The 18,394-nt window shown below is 41.5% G+C and overlaps 1 protein-coding gene across 1 annotated transcript in view; it reads right to left on the bottom strand.

Annotated features, from left to right (window-relative positions):
- The window catches only part of TUSC3 (tumor suppressor candidate 3), a 137,035-nt gene that overhangs the window by 29,979 nt on the left and 88,662 nt on the right, over nt 1–18,394 (bottom strand). Inside the window, exon 7 of the mRNA XM_082238275.1 lies at nt 5,360–5,423. Coding sequence (XP_082094401.1) covers nt 5,360–5,423 — 64 coding nt within the window. The remainder of the gene's footprint in view (nt 1–5,359; nt 5,424–18,394) is intronic.

The raw sequence follows: 18,394 nt of genomic DNA, 5'->3' as shown, positions 1-18,394 counted from the left end.
CCTCAGTTAATCCCTACAACATTCCTGTGAGGTAGGTTAAGAGACTGTGATTGGCCCAAGGTTTCACAACTAAGTGGGGATTTGAATCCTGATCTCCCAGATCCCAGGCCGACATTCTAACCACTACACTGCCCAGCATCCTAGAGTATTTCTGCTATGGGGCAGCTATAAAAATTTAGTAAGTAGATAAAAAGAGGGAAAGAAAATGTCACTTAGAGAAGGATCAGAAATGTTATCCTTGAAGCTTGAATTTGTTTTATTCTGGATTGTTTTATTTGATGTTTTAATGTGTTTGTAAACTGCTTTGAGATGTTTTCTTTAAAATATAAAGCGGTATAGAAATTATGATGATGATGATGATAATAATGAAGAAAAAAGGTGCCTAGACATTTGCAACCTAGGTTTAAGGTGCGATTTGGGAATTAAATTGTGTATCTGAGTTTCTAACACTGGTTACAGGTTATTTGTGGGGGGGGGAGAGCACATATTGAAACACTCCTCTCAAAAAACTAAAAATGTGTTTTGTTGTGCATCTTGGTTGTTTTTGGTGAACTCTTTTCTCGGTGTACTAGTTTTCTATTTATAAAAAACATTCTCTCTTCCAAGTGGGAATATTTCAACATGAGATTTCTCTACCTATAGTCCGAAGAACTTTTCTTCTATGGAATAAGTGAGTCGTTTCAACTAGTAGTTGTCAATGGATTAGTATAGTCAATTTGGTTCTTCAGTTTTTCTGTCTTTAAAAGTATGTGGAGTTCAGAAAGATTTCCATTTTGTCTCAAAAAGCTCTGGAATAGGGATGTGAGTAATATCAAGATATGGATGGGCAATCTAAACAAGAGCTCGAAAGCAGAAGCAAAACAAGTCTCTTTATCCCATTCCTGACATGAAGAATGTATGTTTACCGTTGAAATGTGAAGTAATTATCCTAAGAAGCTTCTGTTTGAGAATCTGTGTTCTATGGTCTAATTATTCTCAGAGTTGAAGAATAATTAATGTAATGCATGATGTGTGTCTATGATTGTTTTCAGATCAATGCCTGAAGTGAAGAGTTATTTTTGAAATGCACTGTTTAGAAATACAATTGAATGCATTCTGATAGGGGAAAAAATGTGCTTTCGTCCTTACTTTCGTGAATATCAACATGCCTCCCCCTCTTTCTTTCCTACAATGTCTTTCAGCCAACCACCAATGCATCTTTATCCAGGTACTTAATGATGAAAAGATGATGACATATGTTGATTGCACAAACTAAGGTCTTTGATGAGCTTCTAAGAATATTGGTACTGGAACAAATATGTAACAGTCGTTTCTATACAGTCATTCTGTTTTATTTCATATAGTTCTGTCTATCTCAAAAACATCTCAGCTCCTGGGATGATTTATTGATGGCTTTCTAAAAAAAAACCCAAGCACCACCCCTCCAAAAGGAAGCTACTCAGGGCAGCCAAAATATTGATATAAGTCTGCCTAAAACCACAAACTATTATTTGTGAAAATTACATACAGCACCTTCAGGCAATGATCATCCAACTGAGAGGGTGACAAATATGTTTACAGTACATAAAGCTTCATTCTCAATTGCACCTGATAACAAGCTACTGTTGCTCTTAGAAAGGAAAACAGGGCTTTGCCAGTTTAAGATAAATGAGAACAGATGCTGAGGAAAAATGGCACTACACTGCGGTTATAATGACAGATTAGAAGCGATCCAAATCTAAAAACAATTCTCAAACTGCGTTCAGCATTAATGTTTCTTCCCCTGAAAAAATCTGTCCTCGGATGCACTGTATGTAAAAGAAACCATGGGGTGGAAACCCATCTATTCCTTTCCAGGGAACAGAATCCACATTTTGGCAAGTTTGCTTTTCAAAATGTTGCTGTGCAATAGGAAGCTGACTTATTGAGCCTTGTTATCCCTTAAGCAAGCTTTAGACAGGCCTAAATGAATACACTTTGACAGAATTACCCTGGATTTACTTTGACGTAAATGAAACAGGCATGATGCTCAATATTGTACAGAAACCTGCTAGATGGAAAAGGCAGGAGAAGCGGGAGGGCAATCCCCGTAAGCTTACGGCACCATGCCTGGATAGCACCGTACAAGTAAGCTTGCACTACCTGAGAAGCGCTGTGCACAAACATGTTGAAGAGAAAACTAAAGCTGAAATGCTTCTGCTCACATTTGTTGGCTCAACAGTACACACCTGCCTGTGGCTGCCACCCCAAAATCCCTCCCAGTGCTAGCCATTTATGGACAGGGAGTTTTGCTTAAACATTTTCTATCCCCTTTTGGAACAAATGAGGGCCCTCAAAGTAGTTTACTGTATTTTTCATGTCATAAGACGCACCTGGCCATAAGATGCACCTAGTTTTTAGAGGGGGAATGCAAGAAAAAAAAATATTTAAAGGGAGTGCTGAGCAGAGCCTGTATGCATCCCAGGCTCTGCTCAGCGCTCCCTTTAATGAGCCGCACACACGCAAGGCGTGGCTCTTTAAAGAGCGCTCGGAGCATGTGTGTGGCTCTTGGGGGCTTTTCCCGCCTGCATTCGCTCCATAAGACGCACACACATTTCCCCTTACTTTTTAGGAGGGAAAAGGTGCGTCTTATGGAGCGAAAAATGCGGTACATTAAAAACAAAACAAAACAGAAAAAAGAAAGCAAAGTGAAACAAAACACAATTGAGTAACAAAAGTTAAAATTAAAAATTTATAATAACCACAAGCTGATTAGAAAGGCTGAAAAAGAACAAAGTAGACCCCAACCACCTTATGTTATAGGCAGGGCCAGTCTGGTACAAGAGGGATGACTCCTCCCACTGGAGACAAGGCAAAAGGCATTTTAAAATTCAACAATACGTTTTTCATAAAACACTGAGAAATTCAACAGCATTATCGGGGAAACTGATATTTTGTTACTTTCTTCTTTACTGCAAACATTTTTGAATAGACAAACAGAAACAACAGCGCAGCTAATAATTATTGCTGGTACATAAAGGATAATGGAAACAAACTCTTCCAAGCGTAACTGTTAAAAATCCATATGTAAGACTTCACACTGCTTGCATAACCTCTTTGCATCACAAATTTCAGTTGACAGTACTGAGCCATGAAATAAAACCTTCAAAAACTCTTGTGGGACGTGCTAGTTTAAATCCTCTATTCAAACTAGAAAGCCGTGAGAAGGATGTGTCAGGCCAGTAAAGAAAGGTTCCTTGGCAACTTGGCTTTGAATGTTACTGTAAGCCTGATGACATTTATTGAAAGTCAGGGTTCACTGAAGCCCTTGGGACTCTCCTCTATAGAAAATTTGTTTAAGGGTCCTTTGATGACCACCCTCTATCCACCCAAAGAGACAGAAGCATTTGAATTAGAAACACTGGTAAAAGTTGGAAGCTAATTGAAAATAATAATAATAATAATAATAATAATAATAATAATAATAATAATAATAAATTATTTGTACCCCACCCATCTGGCTGGGTTTCCCCAGCCACTCTGGGCGGCTTCCACAAATACCAAAAATACACTAATATGTCATACATTAAAAACTTCCCTGCAAGGAAGCCACTTCCTGATCAGAAACTATTCCCTCGCCCTAATATTTCCCACTTACGGTAATGTATGAAGTCGGAACTGCTAGTTGTGAAGTATTACCACCTGTCTGCCCAATCTATGGGGTGCAAACAACAGCGCACAAGGGAGTTTCATAAAACAACAGTTGTCTTTAACACATCCATAGTTCCACAGAACCATGGACTCCAAATACATTTTGGTGAGTCAGAGAATATTCCATGCACAGTCCCCAATACAGCAGGGAATACTGCAAATAGTTCTCAGAGAGAATCCTGTATGAGGACCAGAATCTGCTGGACCCACCGCCCCCCCCCCGGCCAAAAAAAAATCTTCCATACTGTCCTCAAATTGTGTAGCATTTCTGATGTATACTACTAATGGTGAAAATGGGGAGGTTTTGACAGCAAAACATTAGGAACTCTCAGATTTTCCTAGTGGTACTAGGAACGTTGCGGTAGATATATGTTAATATGGGAGCTTGGGCAGAACACACAATCAGTTATAATTACTCTGTAATACAAGTAATATAATTCCTTCTAAAATCTCCTGCAACTGTAATATGATGACCCAGGACCTCCATATACACTGCCCAGGCTTTTGCCCTGAGGAGGTCACGTTGGTGCTGCTAACACAGCTGTTTGACTTCACCCCCAAAGACACACTCCACTGTGTCTCGAGACAGGTGGATGTCAACACCACAGTGACTTCTCTTCACCAAAAAGCATTGCCCCACGTTTGTTGCTACTGGGGAGCATAACCATACAGCCAACTTTATTACCTGACTGATGAACCTATTAAAAGAGAAGGATTCGTTCAAATGGGTCTAGGCCCTTAGAGCCTGGAGTTGGTGTTGCGCTTAGGCGCATCCATCCCATTTTATATAGACTTTCTTTTCTAATCAGGTATATACAAGGAATGACAATTTTAGGCCCATCCAATTGACACATGATCGCTGATGTGCGGGTCCTTTCGGACCTGGAAGAAGGCAGACTGGGGGTGAAATGGGGGTGAGACAGGGGAGGGGCAGAGCACGCTTATGCATGCTCTACTGACATGCGTGGGGGACAGGAACAGAATCCCTGCACAAAATGATCACTGCTTGTAGATTATATATACCCTATCCTTGTGATCCAGCCAGATGGGCAGGGTAGAAATAATAAATTATTATTAATTATTATTATCCACCCATTCATTTGTGTGGAGAAGGTATGAGTACTTAAGAGATGTACAATGGCACGTGTGTGTTGGGTGGGGGAAATATGCTTCCAATGAGACTTGCTTCCACATTTCAACTAGGAATACAGTCTTTTGTTGTGATAAAGGAAGATCTATTTGCTTTCCAGATGTTACTAGACACCAAATTGTTGGGGATGATGAGAGTTGCAATCCAACAATATCTGGAGGGCAACTGGTTCCCTACCCTTGCAATAACAGCAAGTTTAGCAAAAGATTAAAATGATTATCTTGTCACTTGATGATCACTGCTGACATCCTGAGCTGATCCATAGTTTAACACAACATAGTTGGTTTCTGTTACAAGGGGAAAACAATACGCAACACAGCACCAGGTAACCAGTTAGCAGTATACAACAAAAACACCTACCTTTCTCTACGCATAACCCCCCCCCCCAAACTATTGGGCATCATCTTAATCACATAGCAAATAGGCAGGGAACGCAATACCTGTTCAAAACCTCAGTGATATTCACTGTCAGTGCAATTTCATGTAATAGCAGACTCTGCTTAGCTTGCCTTGTTCCATCCATCAACATTTGAAGGATACTCAGGAGCAGTATAATATGAGACTCTGCCACGAATTGTGCTTGGCTGCTTCCATGAATGTAACTCTGAGAAATGGAGGGAAAGGGAGAGTAAGTATTAGATTAGCACATACAAAGCATTTTTAAAAGGATACAATTAGTAAAGATACGTGTCAACAGAATTAAAAGCAAATAAAAACCAGCCTGGCAAAAGAAGGGTACAAAGTACAAAGTAATACAGAGAGATGACAGTGGTGCATAAACACGGCTGCAGAGCTGCACCTTTCTAAATTCTTGCTTAAAGCCAAAGAACCAGCATGGGAGATAACTAAAAGGGGTAGGCTACTGCCATCACACCCTGTTGGTGGCCTTCCCAAAGGCATTTGACTGGCTATTGTTCACAACTGAGTCTTGGACTAGATGTGCCTTTGGCCTCATCCTAGAAGGCAATTCTTAAAGCAGTGTTTGTCTGCCAATTTCCTGAGCTTTAATCAGAATTGTAGCATTGGCACAGATCAAAACCCACATATTGAACAGCAGGTACTGGGAATTATTCAGCAAGCTGAATTTTTAGCCTGGCCCTTGTGTGCTACCCTCCCTGGGAGATTCCATACTTGGTTCCATTTAAAAAAGCCACAAAACCATTAGAAATACACAAAAGTCTCAGAATGATGTTTCAGAAGGTTGCCAGATAAGAGACTCTGTAAGGGTCGAGGAGGAACTAGGCAGAGGAACAAGCCCAACTAGAAAATGGCAGGATGAAGAAGTGAATTCACATATGTTGAAATACTTGTCATTCAGTGAGGCGGGAGGGGGCACTTTATTTCATTAATCCAAAAGGACAAAGGGATCCACTCATGTCAAGGGCAAGTCTATGTACAGTGGTACCTCCATTTATGAACTTAATTCGTTCTGGAAGTCCGTTCTTAACCTGAGGCGTGCTTTCGCTAATGGGGCCTCCCGTTGCTGCCATGCCACTGGTGCGCGACTTCCGTTCACATCCCGGGGCAAAGTTCACTACCCAGAACACCTACTTCCGGATTAGCGGTGCTTGTAACCTGAAGTGTTTGTAAGGAGGACGGTACGTAACCCAGTACATTATCCACTGTACTGAGGGATCAGTGGCCTTCTTATACTAAAACGTCAAATCTCTTCCAACACTTTTTCATTTCCCAGTGATGGTGACCTGCTGGTTTCCTGGACCACTAACTGACCATTTACCAGAAAGTTAATTTTCCACTTTTCATAGATAATGTCCATCCAAAGCATGCAGATTATATTAATTGTGAGGTATACGTTTATTACATATGAAATAAAATCTACTGCTGCTTTGACAGCTGCCTATGCAGATCTTCTAGACCTTTTGTCTTTAAGGCAGAAGGGGGGGGGGATGAGAGAAGAGCCTGTGGGTGACATGATGCTACGCTGCATGAAAAAGAAGTGTTGCGTTTGTTCTGCTGTCACTCTTAGATTTAAGTGACTGTGGTATGGATGAGGGTGCATGTAGCTCAGACCTTCCTAAACTGGCACCAGCTCCCCAGGATTTCAGTCAGGGATATCTCCCAGTCCTGAAATACTGGGAATTGAACCTGGAACTGTGTAATGCAAAACAGATGCTCTAGTAGTGAGTTACAATAGGCTCACAGCATGTGACAGCGAACAGCTGGCAGAAAACTAAAGTAAAGTAGGAGCACTGATAAGAGGATGTGGGGCTGGGAAACCAGCTGGCGAATAATTATTTGTAAGGATAATTTAGGAACCCAGGAGTCACTTCTAGTACAAAATTATATTGTACAGAACCAAAACTTGTAATTTATACCTCAGTTTTGGCATGCTCCTCTAAGCACCACCACCTCCACACTAAACTTCCTGTGTATGCAGTCCCTCTATAAGCGGAATCCCCACCCCGCGATAAATAAAAGCCTATTACAATGCTATCAAATTTTAGGATACCTGAAGGAAAGTCAACCTAAGGGATGAAAATTAATGAAGCCTAAATTAAATCAAGCGCCCTACAGAAAGATAATTAGGGCATCTACATAGCCATTAACATATAGCACCAAAGTACACAGCACCTAAGGTATCTGTCATGAGTTGAAAACTATATATCTCAAAATGCAAATAAACAACTCCCTAAGCTGAAAAGACACACAAATTACTGTTTTATTAATGTGAACATAGATAATGATCCCCTCAAAAGTATATATGGAACTGGATTTGAAGAATGAAGCGGCAATACTTTTGATGATTCTTTATAGAGATGGGCCAGCTTCCAAAATCTCTATTAGTATGAATTGGGGCTGGAAAAATGAGTAACATAGGATTTCCTTTCCTGAGCACTTTGACTTTGAACACCTAGAAAAGGATGTTCAGAGGTTGGAAGATTCAAGTTTGGTTTGGACTTGCGTTTCTCTCTCTCTCTCTCTCCCCCCTCCTTTTCTTTGCAAACCTCTTGAATTAGAATCTGAGCCAAGTTTGAATAAACTCTTATGCTATCCCTAGTACTGCATTTGCTATACATTTGGGGCAGTTTCAAGCAATGATGAGCTGGGAGTAGTTAGTGCAACTGTTCCTGGGCTTGCAGCCAGGGTGAAGTGCATCCAGAAGCAGTGGTGATTTCAAAATGTCTTGCAAGAGTACATATGCTCTAAAATTAATCCTTAGAAGCCCTTCTTGTAGATAATGGTCGCATGTTGAAGATAGCACAATCACATTGTCTCTCGGGAGCAACAGGCACAGATCACACAGCCAAAAATTGTGCAACCATGTGTGAGCAACATTTGCCAACATAGTCAGAGCAGCTTGCATATTATTTTAGAGGCTGGGTCCAGAAGGCTTCTCTGACTGAAGGACCCACATACTGCATCCTACACGGAACTGAATTACGTTCACAATGAAAACTGCATGTGATGTTTTCAAGGCCAATTCGGGGGGGGGGGGTCAAGTCAGTGTAGGGCAGATCCTTGTGCCTGAACTAACTTTCACTGGAAGGGAGTCTGAGGAATGTTCTAAGATAAGCCTTATTTGACAAATTAAAAACTAACAAATCGCTGGGGTCTGGGTGCATCTACCTGAGAGTTATTAAAGAACTCAAATATGAAACTGCCAATCTTCTAGCAAAATATGTAATGGGTCCCTACGGTCAGCTTCTCTACCAGACTGGAAAGTGGCCAATGTATGAATATTTTTTTTTGAAAAAAGAGATCTGGAAGAATCTAGGAAATCACAGGCTGGTTAGCTTAATGTTTGTTCTAGGAAAACTGTTGGAAAGCAGTGCAAAATATAGAATTACCAATCGTAGAAAAGAGCAACTCCTGTCTCACTATCCTTTCAGAGTTCTTTGATGTGTCAACAAGCCTACAGGTAGATGTGTCATTGTGTATGTAAGACTTTCAAAATAATAATAATAATAATAATAATAATAATAATAATAATAATAATAATGACAAAGCACCTCATCCGTGTCCCGAGTAAAGCTTAGCAACTCATGGGAATAAAGTAAATCCTCTTATGGATTAGTAACTGGTTAAGAAACAGGAAACTGAGTGTAAAACAGGGACATTTCTCTCGATGTAAAAAGTGGCGGGACACCCCGCCCGCCGCCCCGGGCCAAGGACTTGTGTTTTTTCAGTTGCTCATTAATGATGTAGAATTATGGGTGAGCACTGACATAGCCTTGTTCGCTGATAATACCAAATTGTTTAAGGCAGATAAAACAAGAAGGAATTGTGAGGAGCTCCAAAAGGATTTATCCCAAATGGGTGAATGGGCAGTAAAATGGAAGCAAATGTAAAATAATACATACTGTGGCAAAATGTCACATAAATTTCAAAATAAAAAAATTCCTTCCAGTAGCACCTTAAAGACCAACTAAGTTAGTTCTTGGTATGAGCTTTCGTGTGCATGCACACTTCTTCAGATACACTGAAACAGAAGTTGCCAGATCCTTCTATATAGTGAGAAGGTGGGGAGGGGTATTACTCAGAAGGGTGGTGGGAATGGGAGATTGGCAGATAGCTGAGATGAGCCTGTTGACGACTCTTAACGACTGCAATAGGTCTTACAGGAAAAGGCAAGGGGTGAGAAGGTGAAAAATGGCTTAGTCATGTATAATGAGATAAGAATCCAATGTCTAACTAACTTAGTTGGTCTTTAAGGTGCTACTGGAAGGAATTTTTTTATTTTGACTATGGCAGACCAACACGGCTACCTATCTATAAATTTCAAAGACATTATAATTTCACACATTTGCTGATGGGGTCTGAACTGGCAGTAACTGACCAGGAACAAGAGCTTAGGGTCATAGTGGATAGCGTTATGAAGATGTTGAACTAGTGCGTGTCAGCTGTGAAAAAGGTGAATGGCATGAAAGGGACTGAAAACAAAACCATCAATACCACTAAAGCTATTCTAGAAATCTATGATAGGGTGATACTTGGAATACTGTGTTTAGTTCTGGCCCTTGTATCTAAAAAAAGAATACGGCAGAGCTGGGAAAAGTTCAAAAAGGACCACAAAAATGATCAAGGGCTTTGAGAAGCTCCCCTATGAGGAAAGGGGGCAACACTCAGGGCTTTGTTGCTTAGGGAAAAAAAGGAGAGGGGAGAACATGATAGAGGTGTATAAGATTTTGCATGGTATAGGGAAAGTGAATTCATTTCTGCCTCTCCTAATTCTAGAAGTCAGGGTCATCCAATTAAGCTGGTAGGGAAACACAGGTGGGGAAAGTGCCGTTGCACTCAAGTTACTGCACAGGAGCTTTCCATATGCATCTAGTTGGCCGATGTGAGGAAAGGATGCTGGACAAGATGGCCTGATGCTCCAGAGCTCTTATGTTCCAAGGCGGTCGGCTGAATTAGCATACTCACTTGCCATCACATCAGTTCAACTTCAGGTACAGCTACAAGAGTGTCTTCACTCAAGGTCTTTTAACAGATCCACTTTCCAAATCCATTTTTGTGATCAAAGTAACTGCAACAGCAAGTCACAATGGCCAAAGGACCCGGCAGACTTCAGCAAAGAATTAACTCGATACTAAAGGTCACTTGCTTCAAAAGATCTTTTCTTACAACACTGCAAGGATTTTGTCTCCTAAATCTTGATACGACAGTGGTGTCATTTAGAGTGAATTGCCAACTTTCTTTCTAGTAACAGTCACTTGTCTTCAGAAGGCTTTACTCTTATCCACTGTAAAGAATTTTAGGTTTTTCATGCAGTCACAAGTGTTAGCTGACTAATTCATTTCCCTTGCCAGAAAAATGCTAATAAGATCCATTTCAGTATATAAAAATCAACTGTATGTTCCTATCAGTAATAGGATACTATCCATATGAGAGATAAATATATAATAATAAAGCTAAAAAGATAGAAATGTAATGATGATCCCCGAAGTTTTTTTTATTAAACTAATGGCACCTGTTTTTTCTATCCAACATATATATTCTGGTATTTTTTTAATGAGTCCTTAGGAGTTTGGCTTTGCAGGGATTACAACATATGTTTCTAACATATTTGTAAAGAAACATGTAGGCCATGGTGCACCTGTAACAGCAAAACTGAATGCCTTCATCTGCCCCAATTGCAATAAAACATGTCTCTCCTGTATTGATCTCTACAGCCACAGCAGTCACTGTAACTCTCCAACGGCTTGACTTTACCCTTGGTAGCACACTCTTCCAATGTCTCTTGAGACAGATGGCTGCCAGCAGATAAGTCAGTAAGCAAACCTGTCAACCGTCCCTTATTTGGCGGAAAACTCCCTTATCCCGCTGCTGTCCCGGATTGATGATATTCCGTAAATTTCCTGGGTTTCAAAGGAAGTAGCTCCTCTCCCTACCTCCCTGCCAGCCAGGGAGGAGGGATGCTCCAACTGTGTTGCTTGGCTGCGTTGCTCACCCAATAAGGAGTCTAAGAACGACTGGGGGTGGAGCTTGTATGCCTGTGCCTATCAAATCGGCCGCGTTGCCTGGAGACTTGCCTTTGCTCAGTGCTTCCCAGTGGAGAGGTGACGGTGGTTTTCCTTGCTGCATCCCCTTTGCCGGGTTGCTGCGCTGTGGGAACCACCGCTTGAGGCTTCGTTTTGCTGCTGGCTGGGCTTTCTGCCTTTGGCTTGGGAGCTGGTTGACTAAAATCCCTTATTTTGGCTGCTGATCCCTTATTTTCAAGGCTGCTGGCCCCTTATTCTCAAATCTGTAAATTGACAGCTATGGTCAGTAAGACCTCTTCCTACACAGATGATAAGCAGAGAGCAGGCAGCAATGCCAGTGGTGTGGATAGAGGAAGGGGCATTGTGGTTAGAGAGCAAGAAGCAGAGGCAGAGAGACACTGCCAGGCCTTCAGCAGTTGCCCAGTTGTGCCGTCAACTTGCCAGCTATGAAGTACCAGCCTTGTTTCTATCTGTATCTGTTTCTTGGTCACTTTAAAGTGGGGTGGAATAAGAACTTCACACTTTGCTGCAAAGTGTTCTTCAAAATTTACTATCCTAATCAATATTGATTTCCCATGTCCTGTAGTAGCAGAGTGGCTAGTATGGACTGGTCTCCTACACAAAATAATGCTTGGCAGATCAGCGCTTCATGCCAGAAGAACCCAGTCTTATGAATGGATTTGCAATTTAACTCTAAGACATTATTTTGGTCCCACTGAAGGCCAGTAAGAGTGGAATGTCCAACCCAAAGTATCAAAATGAATAATATCAAACGCATGTCTATTTCTTGAGAAACAAATTATTTATCTGCTCTCCTAGACTTATTTAGCATTACTGAACCAGAGATGCTATATACTTTGCACACTCTCTCTAGAGTAATCAACGATAGCCATAATGGATTATATTTTTTTTTTTGAAATTTCTCTAAATGCTGCATATGTTTGTGATCTCCAGAGTGATATCTGTCACGGTTCAGTAAGACACTTACATTAAATGTAGATTGCACTCATTCCTTTCTCCCTGTTAAACTGTGTAAATAAAATAGAAAACGGTAATTGGAAACAAGACCTGTGTGAGTTACATTTTAGTCCTCAAGGCAATTCAATTAGCTCCTGCAATAGCCCCCATTAAAATTTAAACATGATTGCAAATTTTAGATGCCACAACGGTCTGCAGTGCTGTTACCTGAATAAAGCAGCATGGGTTTTGTGCCTCAATGAGTTGGTACAGGTGATGGGGAAAAAATAATCTAGAGATGTTTGCGTGGGGGCATTAATTAAACTCCATTTAAATTAATAAGCTGGCATCAGAGGAGAGCATTTCTGTCAAGTTCCCCAAAAAGTTTACTTTGCTTTTTAAAGAGACAGGAACGCACTGTTGTCCCAGCTGTCCAAACGGTCATTTCTGACACAGTGAAATGAAAAGGCTGCTAAGAGCGCAGACATTGGAACAGCTAGATGTAAATTTGATTATACTGCTGCAGCCTTAGGCTCACTATCTAGTTCTTGACAATTAAAAAAGCCTTGCAGCTGGCTAGACCTACTCTGGCAGAATTTCAGCTTGCTTAGGCTTGTGTGGGGGGCATTCCAGCTCAGTGTGACTGCTCCCACATGCCATGAGTGGGCTGAAGGAGAGGAAGGACTGGCAAATACCTTAACCAATGCTAAGCATCGGTCCCCTTCAGTGGAACAAGAGGATCAGCTGTATCTTCAAAGCAGTAAAACTGAAGACGTGGCAATTATGCTGCACTTCTAAGCTTTAAAAGTTACAAGCGTCATCATACAAGTTAATACTTGTGCTTCATACAAGTTGATACTACCTCCATTCTGTTGAAGGCAGGATGCCTCTGAATGCTAGCTGCTGGGAGTCACAAATGGGGAGACTTCTGTTATGGCTGGGTCCTTCTTGCCGGGTTTACCATTGGTAAAAGGTAAAGGTAAAGGACCTCTGGATGGTTAAGTCCAGTCAAAGGCAACTATGGGGTTGCAGCACTCATCTCGCTTTCAGGCCAAGGGAGCAGGCGTTTGTCCACAGCTTTCCAGGTCATGTGGCCAGCAGGACTAAACCACTTCTGGTGCAACGGAACACCGTGACAGAAACCAAAGCACACGGAAATGTCGTTTACCTGCCCACCACAGCGATACCTATTTATCTACTTGCACTGGCGTGCTTTCAAACTGCTAGGTTGGCAGGAGCTGGGACAGAGCAACGGGAGCTCACTCAGTCACGGGGATTCGAACCACTGACCTTCTGATCGACAAGCCCAAGAGGCTCAGTGGTTTAGACCCAGCTTACCACAAGCCCCTGTTGGTCCCCTGTGAAAACAGTTTGCTGGATTAGATGGGCCATTGGCCTGATCCAGCGGTCTCTTCTTATGTTCTCATGATCGTCAGATTACACATTGTGGTGGGGAAGAGGAGGACAAGACATGTTGGTTTCCATAAAGTCCCCATGTGAACTCATGCTCTGGTGTCAGAGGTTTGAGTGGGACTTCCCACCTCTCCTGTAGCCCCTGGGCTACCCATCACAGACAGCCTAGTGCAGGCTTCCTCAAACTCGGCCCCCCAGATGTTTTTGGCCTACAACTCCCATGATCCCTAGCTAGCAGGACCAGTGGTCAGGGATGATAGGAATTGTAGTCTCAAAACATCTGGAGGGCCGAGTTTGAAGAAGCCTGGCCTAGTGGCTTCTCAGTGACACTGCGTCAGATGCATGCAGCATAGTGTGTATATTGAGGGTGGGGAAGGCAGCTTGAACCCAGGATCCAAATGCAGCCTCCAAGCTTTGTATATGACTCGCGGGACTCTCCCCACGCAATACAACCCACCAGTTCTGCTCCATGCCTTCCCAGAGTGTTTTTGCCTAGCTGAAGTGTGTCCCTGAACTCTGATGATGTATACTGCTTGCTCGGATGGAGCCCAGAGCAAAGTGTGTATAGAAAAGTAAAGAAAGAGAGAGAGAGAGAGAGAGAGAGAGAGAGATACTTCTTGCTCTGCAAACATTTACATCAGGCCTCACTGCTGGCATGTGGCAACTGAAATGGTGTCTGCAAGGGAATCTGGCTGTAAGGTTGGGAGATTTCCCTGTCCTCCTTCAATTAAGATGTATAGGTACATCTCTGCTTAGGCAACTTTTGCCTAGAATTAGATTGCTGATAGCAAGGGAACTAGAAGGGTCTTCCCTGCAATAGCTTGAAGGCTTTGGAACAAGCTACTAGAGAAAGCATATCAGTGTGGCTAACTGGTGAGGTTAAGGAAGCGTTGCAAGACCATTTGTGTTTGAGAGCAGTTTTGCCAACTTGCTAATTTCCCCCTGGCTCCTTTAACAGCATTTGGATTTTGTGGCTGCTGAGTCATATTTGATGTTTAATGACTTTATGCCGTTGTTATGCCGTAACAAGTTATGTGGGAAGCTGCTTATTGTTGGAAACCACTTCCAGCCAGAGGAGAAGCTAGATTTAAACACACACACACACACACACACACACACACGGTGCTCACAGAACTTTGGGGTAGTACAAATATTGTTTATAAATAAAAAAATAAAATGTTTTCAAAATAAAGGGAAAATTCTGGATAACGTTTTTACAATGGCTCATAACAGCTATATCTAAGCATGCGGGCTATATACATCCATATACATCTCTGCCCAGTTTTTGCCTCTGATGAACCAATGCCTATTGAAAGTTTATTCCAGCAATTTCTAGGATATTTTTTCAGGATCACAGGGATGCATCTAACTAAGTCATTACACAAGCGGAATGATTTCTGCTCATGCAACAGAGCTTTCCTTCCTTCTCTTTTCCTGTGCACCTCCTTACATCCCAAACTTGCTCCAGAGATTCCCTCCCCCACCCCCCCAAAAAAATCTGGAGCATTTTGGGGGTGGTGTGGGGAACACACAATTGGGAGAGGGGTTCCATTGCATGAGTGGTAGTTGTTTTGATCATGCAATGACTTAGTCGGATGAAACCACCAATCATCCTAAATCTATGAGATTAAAAAAAAAATGCTACCACCTTGTTTGCAAAATTAGAACAGATAAAATATTTAACCCATTAAATCAAAAACAGACAAGGAGCAAATTGTCATTTATATGCCCCGTCCCCCACCTCTGTAACTGCAGTATGCACTAGAGGAACTAGAGGAAGTTATTTTTACAAATCTTTCCACTGGCCTGTAAAAACCCATGCCATAATGAAATTCATTGTTAACATGCTACAAAATTGTCTTCCACCCCTAAAAATCAACAGTGGCTAATTCCTCGCAAAACCTAGTGCCAAACACAGGAGGGAACAACAGTTGCTGTTAGCCTCGTGCAATTATGTGAGGAGGGCATTGGCAGACCTAGCTCATTTATTCCCTCCCACCAGTTGAGGCCTCTTTCCTGCAGGAGTCTTTTTCAATGTTTTCACTGTCATCTACCAGCACAAAGTCAATCACACCCAAAGCTGCAATACTAATGGATGCACTTTGAATACCGATTTTACGACCCTAAGGCGTACCATCTCATTTGCCAGACTAGAGATGAAACCATCACAATAGACTCACAGGCTATCTCAGTGGCCGCTAGAGAGCACAGTGTTTACATCGTTCCTTTGAAGGAAATGCCTGTTTTCACTTTCTGCAGACCTAACAATGCCATTTTGTTACGTTAGTGGGAGATTTGTTTTGTCTTCATAAAGACCTCTAATCGCCAAATGACAAAAGCTACATCTGATACAATTTTGGCACAATTTCTTATTAAAATCATCTTTGATGTTCAACAAATATCCAGTTCAAAGAAGCTGTTTCTTATTGATCCTTTCCCCAGTTTGGGCAGCTAATGATTGTTTGTTCGGATACTTTAATTTTAGCATGAGGTAATAATGTAGTTATATAAAATTTCCAACATCCCTCGAAAAATAAGAAGAAAGGCAGACATTGGCTGAGGTTTAACATTTGAGAACACAGCAACCACCCGCTTCCCTGGCACACTCTATGTAACACATATTCAAGTTATATCTCCCTATATACATTAAAATGTAAGGTTGTCATCGCATAGCCATTGGAGGATTTGTAGTGCCACATCACAATTCCAGGTTTGCATGAATTCTGAGCTCAGCCTCAGAATTTGTAGTGATTTAGTAGTTGCAATGTGTGAAGGAGGAAGATGTAGGAGCTTATTATGGTCTGTGTGCAAAAGAATCAGGAGGTGAAGGTAAAAACAGGTATGCAAAGTGGGGCTGCAGAACAGACAAGCGAAGTGTTCAGAAATGAAGTTGGAAAGGTGAAATACCAGCTTAGTAGTAGCATAGGATGGGGATGGGGAGGATGTGGGGAATTAATGTGTGGGGAATAGCAGGGAGTTGTTGAGCAGAGTAAGCAGGGTCACAGCTTCCATCTTCACATTTTTAACCAAATGTTGGGATTTAAATACATGTGTTTTTGTGTAATGGGCAGGATTGCAAAACAAACTGTTATCTAAAAGAAGATATCTAATTAGTAGATCTACAGCCTATTCTAAACATTCTAACTGCAGCTTCAATGTGCATCAGTCGACACTGGACAGCAAGAAAACCATCTAGCATTGCACAATGACCTGAAAAATAATAAGGGACATAATATTGCGTACAAAGGTGACCTATAGCTCAAGAGGTCATTATAAATGTCAAAACAATAAATTTATAGAAAAATTGTCCCTGCTCATTAATTTTTGAAACAAAACGAAAAAACCCAGGATAATACCCAACAATGTCTCCAAACCCCCCCATGTTGTAACTGAAAGGTACATTTGACTAAGGCTGCAAAGAGTAGTCAATATCCCTTCAGTGTCCTTCTGGTCAACCATTTCTATAAGCCCTTTCTATAAAAAGGGCTGGCATCTCTATTGCCCCTAAATACAGTGGTACCTCGGGTTACATACGCTTCAGGTTACAGACTCAGCTAACCCAAAAATAGTATCTCAGGTTAAGAACTTTGCTTCAGGATGAGAACAGAAATCGTGCTCTGGCGGCGCAGCAGGAGGCCCCATTAGCTAAAGTGGTGCTTCAGGTTAAGAACAGTTTCAGGTTAAGTACGGATCTCCAGAACGAATTAAGTACTTAACCCAAGGTACCACTGTATTAAAGTCCCATCATTTTCCAAAGTTCAAATCATTAATGGGGAAGTTTTAATGTCCTAAGTTATTTTGTTTTTCCTCTCAGAATTACTGAAACTTGCATAACATTTATTTAGCATTCAGAAACTCCTAAGGGATCCGAATTATTTCTGTAGCACTATGGTTTATTTGAATTTAATTACTGAAGTTCTATGTATATTGAGTTGCACCTATCCCCTATTTTCTTTTGTGATGTTTTTGATCCAGAATTTTCCCTTGTGACGTTTCATATATCACATTCTGCTTCACACTGCTCGGCTTCAAACTAAACCACTGGAAAAGCTGCCAGCCAGCCCCCTGGCTAAATGGGATTATTCTTGTTACTCTCTTGGCAAGGCTCGCTTGGCATGAAAACAGATGTTGATATGAGTTTCTCAGAGCTTCTAAATTCAGAGCAGACCACAGAGGTGTGAAAGAAAACACCTAGATTTCTGGAATGCTTCCTCATCCAATTGTAAGATACCCAGTCCTTATTCACAAAGAGTGTTATGGTAACCCTTGATGTATTTGGAATAGCTAAAAATAACAATGATCTGTGAAATTATGCAAACTAATTGGTTAGAAGTTATTCCTGGCATGGGATGATGGGATTTGTAGTCCAGAAAGACTGGGAATCAATTTTTCTCATGGATGATTGGACCTGTAGTCCAACGCTGTCTGGAAGGCCACAAGTTTCCCATCCCTGCTTTAAAAACGTGAATGGTTTGGGACCATTCAGTGGAAGATCACTTGGACCCATACAAACCAGCCCAGACCTTGTGATCAGCAACTGAACCCCTGCTCTCTGATCTGCCATCAAGGTCCATAAGACTGTATAGAAGAAGACAGGGACTTTTCAGTGGTTGCCCCACAATACTAGCATTCATTTCTTAAAAAGGCATGTATTGTTGTGTCTGTGTCTCGCTTCAAGCAGAATTTTTCTGCTTTGTTCTGCATTTTGATGTGTTGTACGTTCTGGTCTTTTGGATTTTTAAAAATTTGGCAAGGTGAGTTT

This window comes from Podarcis vaucheri, assembly GCF_965113315.1.
Source record: "Podarcis vaucheri genome assembly, chromosome: 9".
In the NCBI taxonomy this organism is placed as follows: Eukaryota; Metazoa; Chordata; class Lepidosauria; order Squamata; family Lacertidae; genus Podarcis; species Podarcis vaucheri.
Note: the sequence above shows the minus strand (reverse complement) of the source record. Positions and strands in the feature narration are given on the sequence as shown.